Genomic DNA, 15,915 nt, shown 5'->3' with positions numbered 1-15,915 from the left:
ATTTCCAATCCAACTGATGATGAATTTTCCATCATTTTCGTAATACGCGCACATAGTTTACTCGTTTGTGCAGGCACGAAGCTTTAAACAGCTTCTGTAGAATCAAAAGCTTAAGGATGAATAGGTTTTGAAAGATTCACATTACCAGAATTTTTTTTGTAGAATTGACTACAAAAATTCTTTAATAATAATTTGTGTAATATGAATGTATTGAATATTCAAAATCTGCAGCCATCCCAATAAAATATTATCCAAACATTAACCCAATTTCTTTCTTTTTTCAAATTAAATAACGTTCAACTATAATTAGCCATATATGGCTATATATCTATATATTCTGAATTGATTTCTTTGACATCATCGGTTTAATATAATGCATATTATATATAAATGAATGTAATCATAATTTATTCATTTGAATTTACTCATTTTATCAATAATGTGATTGGCATTTTTCTAGACGCAACGAACACGCGCGCCGAGATAAAAATAAACGTTATGCAAATGAGCAATATGTGTTGTTATGCAATGGTTCAAATATTTCTGAAATTAACTCCAATGTTGGGTATTCCCATGATTTTATTGCATTGTTATTTATAAGCTCGTTTTTTTTAAAATAAAGTAAGCACAAAATGTAGAAGAAAAGTCGCAAAAATACATTAGGATTGTTATAGGTATTTATTTGGACTTTGACATTATTAGAATGAAGCTTGATAATGCGATACTATCATGCGATACTATTATAATTGAAACATCATCAGTTAAATGCAATGAAGATTTGTGTAGATTCAACATACATAGCGAAGACACAACATGTGAATGTAACTACATAATGCTACATGATATCGAACTTTACAATTTTCACTGGACTTGATGCCATTAAAAAACCCTGCAGCACGATTGATTCAAATGACAGAAACACTGTCCTTGGACAGACACTCTTCATAAAGTCCTTAATCAGTGATTTTGTAGCGAAGAGGGAGTCCAGACAAATGCAATATCCAAAACCCTAATTTTTTTTTCGTTTTAATCCATTTAGTTTCAAAGAGAAAAAGAATAAGAATTTATTCACATTGTTGAGATGTGGATGAATATTGATTGTTGCTGGCCAATGTCAAAAGGGAAATGTCAATAATTTTGACCAGAAAAAACGCCATCTAACGCCGTGCCCGTAATTAATTAATACTGTACATTTAGATAGTAGAGATTAAACAAAAGTGTCGAACATAAACTTGGAAAGAACTTGATAAACTTGATGAAATACATATATTTTATGGTCGTTGCTACTGCTCTGTGCTCAGAAAACATAGTTTCATTAGTGCATAAATTGCGACTATGTACGATACTATGCCAGCACCATTTACCTACTAAAGTTTAGAACAATCGTCCTTGCATGATCTCTATGAATAAGGTGGCCAAATGCTTCTTGGTGAAAACGAGGATAAATCCTCGCTAAAATGTATTTTACGTCAAAACTAACGTGTAAAATTCAGTATACGTCATTTTTCTATTTTTTTCTTTAAATTCTGTATGCATTCAAACCTCATTATATTGATACAGAAATTTTTTCTTGACTAAATCGTCCATACTTAGTTCAATATCCCTCACTCGAATCCGCCCAGACGAAAAAATTTCTCTCTAATTTTGGGAATATTATCTTCAAATGCTAAGAAACAAAAAAAAAAAAATGTATTTTCAAATTTTAGATTAAGGCCTTAGTTCACCAAATATTGACTGTTGTTGTTGTTCTAAATAAAAACGTTCGCTCAAACAAATTCGGTGAAAATATTTTTTTCTAGCTAAATGAAATATATCATAGGTTCGAGCTCTTAAAATACTGTATGAATAATATTTTCAGTATTTCTAATAATTCATATAAAAGTAAAATTTTTAGTAATCTTGTTTTCGACATTTTTGATAATCTGAAAAATGTCACATTTCAGGAATGAGTCAACTTTATGATATTCACATTTTTAAACTCTTGATGTTATTCCAGTGTGTAATCTTGATCTTATCAATATACTTACATAAAATTTAGTAGAACATTTTTCCCGCGCAAACGATTACCTTCAAACATCCCTAGAAGAAAAAAATGTGAACCAATATTTTAACCACCCACACATTGATAATATTTTCTTGATAATATATTAAACAATAATAGTTCAAAATAATTTTCTAAAGTAGTGTCTTACCCAAAACTATGCTACAATAAGCAAAGGCGCGATGTGGTTAACAAAAAAAATCGTCGGATTTTTGTCGCAAATGATGGGATATATTGTATGAAAACTGACAAAAACATAGAAATGAACTGTTTCATGTTGATAAACAAATATTTTATGTAAACTGTTGAACAAACAAAAATGAAATGATTCATTTCAACAACTGAATCGCCCTTTTATAATCGCATCAACTGTTTAAAACAACGCGATTTCATGACACATTCCTATATAAACGCTTCATATCTGGCGTATTTTTCTGCCTACATTCTTAGTTTGTGCGTGTGTACTGCATGTTTTACATCAAGGTTGATCATCACAACGAAAAAGGAAAATCGATGGTACCACCTCCACTTTTCATCTTCCTCCACAATGTCACTCCATTAAAACGAGACATCAAAAAATGGAGACGAACACATTATGATGATGAATAAAACGTTGTTTGCGTTTTATCTCAATTTATTTCAGCATGGTTTACAAAAAGTCACTGTATTCGTTTATTTATAATAAAACAAAATACAATTCGGATTTCGCGAGGATGAATGTGCGTCCAATGTTCATTCTGTTTGGGTGACCCAATTGATTTTCATTATTTCATCTGTTCAATTTTTCATTTATGAATTATGTGCAATTGTTATCTATCTTTTTCATCGTGTACATCCTTTGATAACAAATCGTCATATGTTCTGGTGGAGACGGTCACACGAAAGTGTATAAGATGAGTGGAGGAGTTCACTGGTGAGTGAACTTAACTCAGTGAACTTCATTCTGTAATCGTTTCTTAAATAGCGAAACATATTTCGATTCTTTTTTCTATCTGTGGCCAATTTACGTGTTTCAAAATGTCCTCTGTTTGTTATTATCCATGGTATTCAAGGTATTGATTAATTTAGTACAACAGCTAAACACTAGTACAATTCGCAAAGATGAAACATTTCAATGATTTTTAACTATAAATATGATTGGTTTGATGTGTGTTGCATATTTTCCTTAGGTTAAGGAGATTTGCATGAATTTTGATCCCGTTAATTTGCACAGTAATAGATAAATGTACGGAATCAAAATTAAAACACAAAAAACTTCCTGAATACTGAAGAAAAAACTGCCGATTCAATAGATGATTCATTTTCAAATCGAAGTTAATGCTGAAACCGTTGGTTTGTGTTCATGCTAAAATTAAGGCTCCGCCCCTCAGTTTTCTCTATAGCATCGTTTTTCTGTATGCTCACACATTTCCTGCGAAGCACATTCTTTTCCGTCGATTTCAAAGGAGAAATCAATGGTTATATAAACCGTTTCGACTTCACCATCGAATGAATCACCAAATTCAAGTTTGTTGGCAAAAAAGTGTACACAATTTGAATGTGATAAGGGATTTGACACAAAATTTTTGGATTTGTGTACGAATGAATTGTAATGATACGAACTTTGAAAGAATCTCAATCAATTCTTCCGAAGTATTCGTTTCGGTATTTTGTTTTATTGATTGAAGAAGGATATTTTGCTTTGGTTTTGATTGAAATGGATTCTAATTGAATTATTGCTATTCTTGCTAATCGAATCCAAATCAAGCAGATGAAGACGATGATGAAGAAAATGTTTGTTTATCGAGGAATAAAAGCGCCTCAAGGATAAAAGAATGTTTACTTTTTATTATTGAATATCGTCTAAATTCGTCAAAAGCAAAAGAGATGTTTTTTTTTTGGTCGATGTAAACATACGAGAGCAATGATTTCCAAATAAATTGTTATCCCGTTGATTAGGGAAAGCACGTGCTGTGTGGTAAGATGAGCCGTATCATCGTAATTTCTACGAAAAGTGCTTGAATGTTTTCGAAGCAGAAAAAACCTTAGCACGAACCAGAAAGAAAAAAAAAACCAGAGACGAAGAGACGTTCACATCATCTTTTGGAGCATAGCACATCTTTCCTTGTTTCTAACGCAGAAAAATCGCTTCTCAGCGCTTGTGTAAACGTGGATTTTTATTACTTTCGCTTCGCGTTTTTATTTTCAGCTCTTAAGTGATACGCCAAGAATGAGAAATGAGCGAACATTTTGCGGTTGGATTGGAAGCGAAAGCAACAGAAGGGCAAGCAAGAAAAATAAACATGGAATGTGTCTCTCGGTATCGTAGGGCGAACGGGCGAAAAAAAAATCGGCGAAGAGCAAAACGACAAGAGAAAATGGTAAGTAGCAAAAGCTAATCTGTATTGGCCTGGAAAACGAAATGAAAAAAAGGAGAAAGAAAAGCAACGAATTAAATGTGATAGTGCAAACAAAGTTGCACGAAGCAAAATAACCGACCGGAAAAAAGCGAGCGAGCAAGCGCTCATACGAGAATGCAAGAGAGAGAGAGTGATAGAAAGAGATGGCGTATGGTGGATGGTAGAAGGAATGAGCGCGAACAAACAATAAGAAAAGAAATTGAATGAATGTGTGCATAAATGGATCTTATGCGCCATATTCCATACAAAAGTAATTTGAGCAAATGGAATAAAAACATCATTCCGTACACATACACACGCCCAATGAACACACGAGCAAATATCAAATTGAACGCAATAAAGTTGTGGCACGAGATAAATGTCTTCGGGCAAACGATTTAAGTTTGCTTTTCTTCGAATTTTTCTTCATTTTTTTTTTCTCTCCCTCTCACTCCCTTTTTCAGTTGCTGCTCTTTGGTTTCTACCTCCCGCTCCGAATCACCGTTCGTTCATTCGTTTGGTTCTTACGTTTTGGCGCCTATGCTGAAAAACTTTTTCCATCTTCGTTGTTTTCCGTAGCCCGGGCTGCTGCTGTTGCTGCTACTTTCATCTCTTTTCCCCTCGTAACGCAATATTCCAGCTCAAAAGCAGATTGAATAGAATTAGAAAAGTATAATACGGCTTCAGTGTGTGTATGTGTGTATATACGTGTGCACTGAATTGAAAGTTACAACATTCTCTTTTTACTTCATTCTCTTGATTTTCACTTAATCAATTTGATTTTTCGCAACGATTTCATGCTTGCTATTTATCCTCGTGGCGTGCATCATCATATAACGATACAAAAAGCGTCGCTCCCAACTTCCCTCCCCCTCTTCCCTCTGTGTGTGTGTGTTATGAATGACGATAAATAAATAAACCTTTTCTTTGATAACATTTTTACCACTCACTTACGTCAGACGAACGATTCAATACAAAAGAGAGACACGGTTTTTTCATCACACTTTTTCTTTGCGCTCGTTCTCATTTTTCAGTCGCTCGGCATCGCTTTTATTCTTATTATTTTTTCGTTGTTGTTGTTGTTGTTCCTTGGCTTGGCTCTTCAGTTTGTTTGGTGTTTCGTTCAATTTGTGTGTATTAAATAATAAATTAGCTTCAAATTGAAATAATTCTTCGAAATTGTTTACATTATCCTTGGACGACCGAGCAAATGTGTCTGTGTGCGAAGCTTGAATTATGATTTTAAGAGGTTGCAATTCAATTCGAAATGGAGAGCAAGATCGGCTGACAGAGCGTGGTGTATATATCAAATGATCCTTCTATTCAAATGATACATACATAAAGAAGTAGCATTATAATAAATCGATTCTTTTTGCATGTATAAATCCCATTCAATTTAATGCACTGAAATCGAGAACGGGGAAAAAATGGCGAAAATATTGTTATACAGTCGTCGGCATAAGATGTGAAACGATTTATTTGGAAAAAAAGGTTTTGGATGTAAATTCAATGCGAAAGCCCAATTATTTCGATTAAATCCGACCCATTCAACCTCTTATTCGATGGTCGAAAACCCTTTTTAAAAAAAAAAGAAACTGATCGGATTCAATTAAGCCAATTTCATGAATATCAAAACACAGGCGCGCATACACATGTAATCCATCGCAAAAATGATGTGAAATAACTAAACGAAATTTCACTTTCTATGCATAAATAATTAGAAGAACGTTTCACTTTCAATTTGTTATGAGTGGGTTTCGGTATATGTGTGTGTATGTGTACAAGTCCTGTGTTCGTTCTCTTGCATCAAAGAGCCGAAACGAACGCTGTAACACTGTGTTTGTGTTCCTGTTCACACGTCGACATGCTTCAGTATGCACACAATAAAATTGGATAGCAAAGTTAATTAGGCTTAAGCAATCAAAGTTCTTCACACAATCGCATCCACATGCAAACGTTGCGAGTCTCGTTGCTTCGCACTCCAACACCATTCCAATTGAAATAGAATGAAATTTTCATTAATTCGTCATTGTTAGCCATAGAGAGTGATTACCGTTGATGCTATTGCCATTCATACATGAATTTTCTGCTCATTTGCCCGAATACGATTCGATTCTCATTTGCCCAAATTCGGTCGAAACGAGTTTCTGTTTCCATCCAAACAACAAAAAAACCTATTATCACCACAAACTCACAGAAATCATATTAATATTGCTCCCGTAGCAGCTTTCATCCACTTTGTCTCGTCCACCATTACGATGCGGCTGGGGTGCGTTATGCGCCTGTGTCTTGTGCAAAATTCAATGTAATTTCATAATGATAATTTATTAAAGTAAGTATTAAAATACCATTTTGGAAGCTGAGACACGCATATCGAAAACAACATTACGAAGCGGATCCATCAACGACATACACAAGTGGAGCGAACAAACGAATCAACACAAACGCAAATCGTATCTCACACTCTCCCCACCCTCCATCCATCCATCCATCCCGCTCGATGGCTCGCGCGCACGCACCAACAAAAACAACACTCCATAACAAATCACATGCACACAAATTATTAGCATTATTGTTGAAGCTACAGGATTAATCCGGCACAAGCAATAAATTAAGTTGTTTGTGTCGATCGTATGCTTGTGGCTAAATTGTGTTCGTGCGACCGAAGACGACGATGAAGGCGACGTTTGTTGCTTTAACAATAAATTTGTGCGCGCTACCGTTCTCCTCCCTTGTGTCTATTCCATTTACTCGGGGCATCAGCATCCATATCTTGTCTTCTTGTACATAAGGATGTTTTTTATGGAGCGCTTTCCATGTGCCATGCCACCATTTACTCCATGTATGTATAAAATGTGCGAATACGTTGTACATAAAGGAAAATGCGCGCGCGATCCTGTGCTCGTGCTTGTGCTATAACTTAGTTAGATTTTTCATTTGCCTCTGAAAATTGTATAGACATTTATTTCATTTGGTATCTCATTTTCAAATGTTATTCACGGATGTACACACTCACTCAGACAACACAGTGCAGAGAAGCCGAGCAAGCAATATTATTATATCGTTTTCAATTCACTTAATTTTCCTTTCGCATGGCCAAATGCTGTGTGTGTGTGTGTGTGTGTGTGTGTGTGTGTGTGTGTGTGTGTATACATCCGATGTGATGAGACAGAAAAAAGCTTGGAAGCAACGGAATACTGAAGAATGTGAGAGAACCTGAACTGCACACACGTCGCAATCGTCCGACACGTTGGATGGATGGGAGAGCACCGAAAGAGGCGGAGCCAATTGAGATGTTTTGGCCCTTTACATTGTGCACAGACTCGACTATGGCCCCTAAGTGGTGGATGTGATGCGTTGCGCGCGTCAAGCGAGATAGAGACAGAACGAGAGAATGCCGGGTCGATATGGTGCGAGTGTGTTAAACCCCTCGACAATCGGCACTGATTTTATATCCGAATAAAACTATAACAATGGTTGATTCTTCCAGCCGAAGGATAGAAAAATCTCAACATTGTTTCATCGTACCCACCATCACCACCACCATCGTCATCATCATCGTCCGCAACAGCAGCAGCAGCAGCAGCTACGGCACAAACACACTGCCGATAGCATTTTTTCCCATTCGCACCACCCATATTCAAGTCAAATAAAAATTGCACATACTGTCATGCACCAGCCGTCGATGAACAAAACCTATAAAACGGGAAAAAAAAGACAAAACGCTGCCGTTCTATCAAATAAAAACGGGCATTGAGTGAGAAAAAAGCGAATAATCGAATGTTAACAGGCACAAGTGCTGTACTCTCGCTCGCTCGTTCGCCCTCATTCTTTCCGTCTCGCGCTCGCACGCTGTGTGTGTTTATCACATACATTCGTACACAGTTTTTCTGATATACCGAAGCGCACACAAACAAACCCATACAAACACACAATCGTGCGCTCCTCTCAACATCATCTAAATTGATTTGATTCTTCGGCATCGTTTTGGCTTTGCACGTCTAAGCGCTCGATTGACGCGATTGTTCATTATTGTTATTGCTGTCGTTTCGTGTGCACGGATCTTTTCGCATTTTATGCGCTCATTCGGTGTATTTTACTGTTTCGTGCTTTTGTCACACTCGCTTCGAATAGTTTTTGGCGATTGGATTTTTGGACGGGCATTTTTCGATAAAGTGCAATTTGGTTTTTGAACTCAACGGGAGTGCAAATATTTTCAATTTTATCCATCGATAGTGGTTCATGTTTTAATTTTCTACGTGCGAGAGAAATTTTAGGATTTCGAGAAATTTCATCAAGCAAGTTGCTTTAAAAGACCAAAAGTTGAATATAAACAGTTTTGAAAGTTGATAAGTAATACGTAAAGATAAATAAATGGAGTAATACGAATGATAAAAATATAAAACAGAACAGCCGCAGGATAATTTTTGAAAATTCAAATCAGTTTTGATAAACTCCAGGAACTACATTAACCAATGCTGATAAAAAAAAGACTATTCCACACTTGGATAAGTTTTTTTTTCAACAAAAATTGTTCTAAAAAGATAAAAGTGTAATTGAAATTAGTTCTAATTAAAAGTAACTAACAACAACACAAACTAATACTCATTCAATCAGTGTGAAAAGTGTTGATTTTAGCTTATTTTGAATATAGCGACGGGAAATCGATCCCGACGCGCACACAAACAGCCCAATCATTTTCACCGACGGAAATAAGGTATGATTTTCTTACTGAGATTATCAAAAAAGTTCATTTTTAAAATTTGAATCACTTTTTTGATGATAAAAACACATAACAAAATGATAACGATTATAAGTAAGATTGATCAAAGTACCTTCGCACCAAAATGGGTTCATCGCAATTTTTATTTCGATGGTATCGAATTGTTACTAATAATGATTCAGTAAAAGCGATCATACTAAACACCTCCATTCAGTGTCCATGAAAAAGATTTTCAATCGCATTTTTTCGCCAATTTTTACAATGCGTAGAATACTCCAAACTTTTTTTTACTATGAAAAAATGTTGACAACAAAGGAAGATGTAGAATGCACTAAATCATGTTGTCAAGTGTCCAAAAAAAAATATGAAGCGAATTCCGCAAGGAAAAGTTCAAAGAGAAAAATTCAATCCATGTGCTTAGAACGAAAATAGCTCAATTCATTCAATCAGTTCGTTTGAATGAGGCTTCATTAACCAATAATCAATATGATGAATTCAAAAATCAAATTGTCCGGCAAAAACCATAATTGATATTCGCAAAAACGACTAATTCGACTAAATGGTAAAAAAGTTGAAATTCTTCTGTTGATAATCCGAAGCGACAGCTAAATGAGTGGACGCGCTGTTTATTGGCATTATTCGGATCAGAGCCGTCATTTTTATTTTGCCCGCTTCGAAATGATTTATTTAAATGTAATCGATTAACAGGGTTGTTGAGTTGACAATCAAAACAACAACAATGTCCACGGTATCGAAATGAATGAATCCGATTGACCGTATATGTGCATCGCGTAAAAAACGCCATACAGTGGCACAACGGTCACAAAAACGTAGTTAAATTCACGCGTAAAAAGTGCACAGCAACGCTGGCAAATGATATGAACCAGGGGTTAATATGCTTATTTATATGGGAGTAATTATCGGGAAAATGATTACATAACGATCAAGGTAATGTCGAAAAATCCCTTATTATTTCAATTTATTCATTGCGAGCGGTGTGGACTTTTGTGCTCCATGTGTGTCTGCCGCCGCCAACGCCAGTGATTTAATCTGTTGTCCATTGCTTGACCCGCTGGTCAATCAACTCAAACCAACAAACAGTGCAACGTTTGGATTTTAATTCATTTTTCGGAACGCCAATCCCGGATAAAACCTTCCGCAGGTGGTGACATATTATGCACATTGTCGGTTATTTTCATAATAAATGGGAAAAACTCTGGTGAATTTTGCGGAAAATGCTCTAATTGAAATCCGCTTTCACCACTCACTCATTTACGACACACACACATGGTATAAAAATGATGCTCATGTGGAATGGAAATTAAATGAGAGGGAAAAAAACCTGGGCGACATGTTCAAAGCGCTTTATTACGTTGAATAATTAATCGGGCGTCAGTGTACTTAGGAAGAAGGTTCTCAGTGGATTTGCTTAGGATGACGGTAAAATTCACATATACACAAAAATCTGAAATTCAAATGTAATCCAAATCACACCCGAAATCTGATTGACTGTTCACTTCTCAGGCCGAAAGATTTAATGCCTCACGTTTCGACAAGGATTCTTCGTGTGGCACTCGCATATTTTTTCTTAAATAATAAATGGATTTTGGTGCAAAAATGAAACAAACACACACACACACATAATGAAAGTCTTTTGGAAGTTTTCCTCCAAATTTAATTGACTTCAACACATATATTATGGCTCGGTGTTTGTCGCCATAACGGTAACACAGACAACAACTTCAGCGTTCATAACGCACAACTTAAGCGTTGTACACAGATAATTTCATTGCCATTTAGGGTAATGCAAAACCAGAAACGGTTTTTGCCAACATCAAGGAAATATTAAAATGTGCCGTTGAAAATTAAAATAACAAAATCTAAATCAATTACTTATGTGTGCTCGATATGAAAGTCTCCGCTGAACATTTGTGTGCCTGTACATGAAATTCCGATAATTTGATATGTAAATTACGATTATTGTTTGACAAATGTCATACCGTTAAATGATTTGAACATAATTCAAATTAGACATAAATGCGAAAAACCGCAAGACAGAGATAAAACTGGATGATTTAAATCGACATCGTCAAAAGCATTTAAAACTAAATACGCTTTCCAAATCGATAGCAATGTGATTGAAAGGCAATCAACGACTCCAAGTATGGAGCGAATTTTTCACGAAAATTCACGATAAACGCCATCATTATGGTATTACAGAAAATTTTGTCGTTTCTAAAATGGGCATTGTGTGTTTGATGTACACCGCTTACAACCAACTGTAAATACTTCACCTGATTCTATCAATCATTTGATAATTTCGAGATATACTTTCAATCGTTTCAAATTATTTTGACGTATACCAAAGCCATTTAAGACTTATGCATATTTAAAGTGAAGTTTAAAACGCTTCATTCTTTTTCGGCAATTTTCATTTCAAACGTATTCCGAATTCAATTTCACCATTTATCCTTTCATTTGATAATTTTTTTCCCCAAAGATAAGAAGGAATCGTTCAATTTTTTTTTGTGGCGATAAAAGGGGAAAAGTCGATGTAGTTTCATCAATTTAATGAAATTATTTAGACAACTATATGAAATACATTCCAAAGAACTGCGACTAATTCGCTTTGTCGATGACAAATTCACGCATTTAAAATCGAATCATAAATAATTTGAAGCAATTAGCTCATGATGAAGCAGTAGGAATTTATTTTCGGAATAGACATGCCATTGGAATTGGTGGAATTGATTTCAACTTAACATGTCTTGGTTTGAATTTTTAATGTGAAACTTATTTCAAGTTGTTTGTATGGAGTGAAGATGTTTAGCGAGCGAAAAACCGATAATTCCAATCAAATATGCATGAAGCTAGCCGACGGCATCGAAAATTCCATCGTGCATTCCGTTTGGCTTTATTTAATTGAAAGATCTTTGCCTGAATTAAGGACTATTTACACCATTCCTTTGTGCTCAATGCTTCTTGATCAAGTCGTTCATTGAAATCGCTTTTGTTGAATTTCGCAAACACAAAATGAAAGCACTTCCTTTTGTTGAGAGGCCTTTGTTAAGAGGCATGAAAGATTTGAATCAGCTTTGCACAGAATTTCAGGCATGAATTTTACCACCTTTTGTTCTTTGTTGTGCATCATTTTAATTCTGTTAAAAATTGTTTGCGTCACTATCAACCGAATCATCTCGAGGAATAAACAAATGATTTCTCTTAGTTAACAGGATTCGTGTTAACCTTCCCGTAAGAGTGGGCTTATCAATACATTGCGATCGCAACTCAAGTGTAAATTTTATTGCAGACGCATTGTCAAGCGCGAACATCTGCGAACAATGCCATTTTACCATGAAAAAAAAACATAAGGAAAACACTTCATTACCTAGAGATAACACTGAAAAAAATGCTCTCACAAGAGAAGAAGTTGTTTGGTTGCCACACAACCACTCACTTAGACTGATGCTTCGTCGTCAAATGTCACGAAAACTGTCGTTTTAATTCCGTAGAGAATCGAATAAAATCGAAGTCTAATTCAATTTCAGTGCTCAAAACGGGGAAAAAATTGAAAAATCTAATGCACTTCGTATCAATTTCTTTGGAGTTTGTTTGATAGCTCAGAAAAAATTGCAAAAAAAGAGATACAGTCGATGGTGGCCAAGTGTGAGAGAGTGCGGTAGGAACAAGACGTGAAACCAGATCAAATTACAAAAGCAATCATATAATTGCTGTGTCGCATTTGTTTAACGATTGTCGACTCGTTCCATCTGTTTGCAGCGTCAGACAGGGTTGGCAAGCGAGAGCGGTAGAGAGGGAAAGATGAAGAAGAGAGATAGAGAAAGAGAGAGAGAGAAAGAGAGAGAGGGCGGTGTACATGAGCAAGCGGTGAAAATGTTGTGTATCATATGAATATTAAATATTTGGAATTGGATTGGATGGCATTTATCTTCATTTTAAATGAAATACTGTGTTAGCGGTGAAAATGCGACACATTTACCAGTAAATTCGGTCGGTGTTGAGGTTTTCATTTTGGGCAATTTGATCGTAGCTAATTTTTGTAAAATGCCTTTTTCTCTTCTCACTGCGCTGTGTGATGTGCGGATTCGGTCGTTGTCGAAAAATTGTTTGCACCTGAGCTAAATGGAAAATAGCATTGCCACAAATCATTTTATGAGACAGACAGAATACAATTCGCCATTAATAACGCAATTGGTTTTAGTCTATTTCGCAAGTATGGTGGCCAGCCCACGAAATGAAATTCCATTTTCAACAAATTAGAGAAAGGATTCGGGGCATATAGAGTTGTGTTTGCGTGAAATGAGTCAGCGGAAAGCATTTCGATTAATCAGTTTAATTTGATGTATTCGATGGCTTTCTTTTGTTCGTGCGACTGAAATGCCGCGCGCTGCTAAAATGCGACGAGCGCGTTGCCTCTAATGTCTCTAATGACTCGCTTATCAATTGAGCTGAACACACACACACACACACATAAAATGAAATCGTCGCTTGATTTGAATGTTTCGGTTTGTTTGCAACCATTTTCATTTATTAAATTGAAGAATTAAAAACGAAAATAAATCTATTAAGTTCCATTTTTGTTGTGTGGCAGTGGCAGTGTATCGTTTGTTAGTTCTGTGAACGTTTCGCTTTTTAGCAATAAATGTGTGTGCTTGCCAAGCCGATTTGAATTAGTCGGTCGGTCGGTCGGTTGCTTCCTTTCCAGTGCTCAATTTTAAATATGTAAAACATAAGCGAATCAATCGTTCAATTGCGTTGCGCTGTAAACATATCGCACGCATCTAATTCAATTTCAACTAAATTTGTGTTGGTCCGTTGGCGAGAGTAGCGCGCGGTGGCCTCGCGCACGATCGTCAGCCTCTCTCTATCCCTCTTGCGCTCCTGCGCTCTGCCACTGTGTAACGGCTTTTCGTTGTTTTATCCATCACAATTTCAATTAATTATTTATGCGCTTGTGTTGAAAGCTATGTCGTGCGCTAAAGCAAAATGAATAGTGTGTGAACCAATTAGAATTACAATAATTTATTGTTTTGTCGATGAGTATGAAAATGTAATTTATAAAGCGGCAGTTGAACGCAATAAGCCAGTTGATGCTCATGATGTCGAAAATGCAAAGTTTAAAGTCCAAGTAGCAAATAGATGCACTGGACGAAAGAATGTCTTTCAACAACAGAGCGAGAGAGGAAGAGCAAAACAACACTTTCATATGAATTCCGATCGAAAGAAGTGGCGTTTTTTGTGATAACAAAAAGGACACAGTTGCACATCGTGATGAAGTTATAAATTAAGTTGATTAATTAACAATTCATTAGAATAAACCGAAATCGGTGACATCATGCAACATCGTTTCGATTAAAATTACATGCATGCAATGGATTCAATTCGATTCGAACCGGAGAGAGCGGATGGAATGTTGAGTGGAAAAAGGCATGACTTTAATTTAATCCAAGTTGACATAAAGGCAATGAAAAACAAAAATTATAATAAATCGAGTGAGAATGAGAAAACAGTGCTGGAACTCTTCATTTTACCGCCAGTCACTTCGTAACCATCATCCCGAGCCACAATTGCATTTTATTAACTCGTTCAACGAAATTTGATCTCTCGCTTTTGCATTTTCGTGTTTTGCTTTCTCTGTCTATCATCTTTTTCGGTATATGACACACAGAGAGTCAGTTGAAAATTGAGCAGAGAGCATGCCGAAAGTTTATGCATCAATCATGCGATTGCATTAGCCTGGGAGTCAATTCATTTATGCGATCGTGTGTGTGTGTGTATGTGTGTGTTCGCGCGCATTTTTCCATCAACTGCGTTATTTAACAAGTGCTATTTACATGTCGTTTTTTTTTTGTTCTTCTTCTCGGGTATCAGCTTCATATGAGAGTTCGACTCGGTTGACATTTTCGTCAACAGACGAATAATATTTCCGAAAAAAAACAGATTCAACTAATAACACGCGCTTTGAGTTCGTCATGCATTTCGTTTTTATTTTTCGGTTCGGTTTTCGTGAAATGTTAACAAAAAAAAACTCTTTTTTTTTCATCATGTCATATCACTTCCCTTGAGTGTTTCGGGCCTCATGTTCGCGTGTGAGCTGCTGCCATGGCGTATGCATACTTTTGTTTATTAGTTGACGCGGCGCATCAAATTCAATTTACGCTAATTTATAAATATGATGATGGAATTGTTTGATTATGAAATTTATTAATAAAATAAAACAACCATATAATAACCGAGCTCGAACCATGCGAACCGTACCGACCGATACATACCAGTCAGAGTGAATGAGTGTTTTTATTTAGTTTGACTTTTGTTTTCGCTCCACATTTTGATTGAAGCGATGAGCGTGTGTGTGTGTGAGTTGCCTGCCAATTGAATTCAATCATTTTTTACGGACTTTTAAGCATTCAATTAGATCAATCTTTGCTGATAAATGTAAATTTTGCTGTAAGTACAATTCGATTCGGACACGAATGAAATTTAAAGACTTGTCTTAGAAACAATTGGTTGAAATGACAAGGCGCTGCATTTTTGAAGGCTCTTCAAAATTGATTTTGATCACTTCTGACCGAAAAAAGTTGTTGGAAAAAACTTTGCAGAGCAAAACTCCATACATTCTGAGGTCCTTGATGACACAGTGTGAATGAGTCATGGACGCACTGTAATGAACAATTAATTCATTTTGCCAATTTACTGTGATGTAAACAGTGATTGCGATATCGCTCTCAGTATCTCATAGGATAACTGAACGA

General features: G+C 35.9%; 2 protein-coding genes across 3 annotated transcripts in view; one reads left to right on the top strand and one right to left on the bottom strand.

The window, feature by feature from the left end:
• Positions 1–301: 301 nt before the first annotated feature.
• LOC129565227 (uncharacterized) overlaps positions 302–15,915 on the bottom strand; it is a 34,989-nt gene continuing 19,375 nt past the window's right edge. Inside the window, exons 1-2 of one of the 2 annotated variants that reach the window (XR_008687591.1) lie at positions 2,193–2,356; positions 2,028–2,079 (exon numbers count right to left, since the gene is read on the bottom strand). Coding sequence is in view for 1 of the 2 variants with exons in the window: in XM_055439825.1 (XP_055295800.1) it covers positions 2,024–2,079 (56 nt within the window). In the remaining variant the exon portion in view is untranslated. Of the gene's footprint in view, positions 2,080–2,192; positions 2,357–15,915 lie in introns of those variants that run through there. The other variant, XM_055439825.1, reaches the window with a different exon arrangement.
• Positions 8,478–15,915, top strand: part of LOC129565226 (paired mesoderm homeobox protein 2A) — a 32,018-nt gene continuing 24,580 nt past the window's right edge. Inside the window, exon 1 of the mRNA XM_055439823.1 lies at positions 8,478–9,136. The gene's annotated coding sequence lies outside the window, so the exon portion shown is untranslated. The remainder of the gene's footprint in view (positions 9,137–15,915) is intronic.

Source organism: Sitodiplosis mosellana, unplaced genomic scaffold, assembly GCF_009176505.1.
Source record: "Sitodiplosis mosellana isolate CC-2019 unplaced genomic scaffold, AAFC_SMos_1.0 Smas_scaffold_2, whole genome shotgun sequence".
Taxonomy (NCBI): Eukaryota; Metazoa; Arthropoda; class Insecta; order Diptera; family Cecidomyiidae; genus Sitodiplosis; species Sitodiplosis mosellana.
The sequence above is the reverse complement of the archived record's forward strand: the minus strand, read 5'-3'. Positions and strand labels throughout refer to the sequence as shown.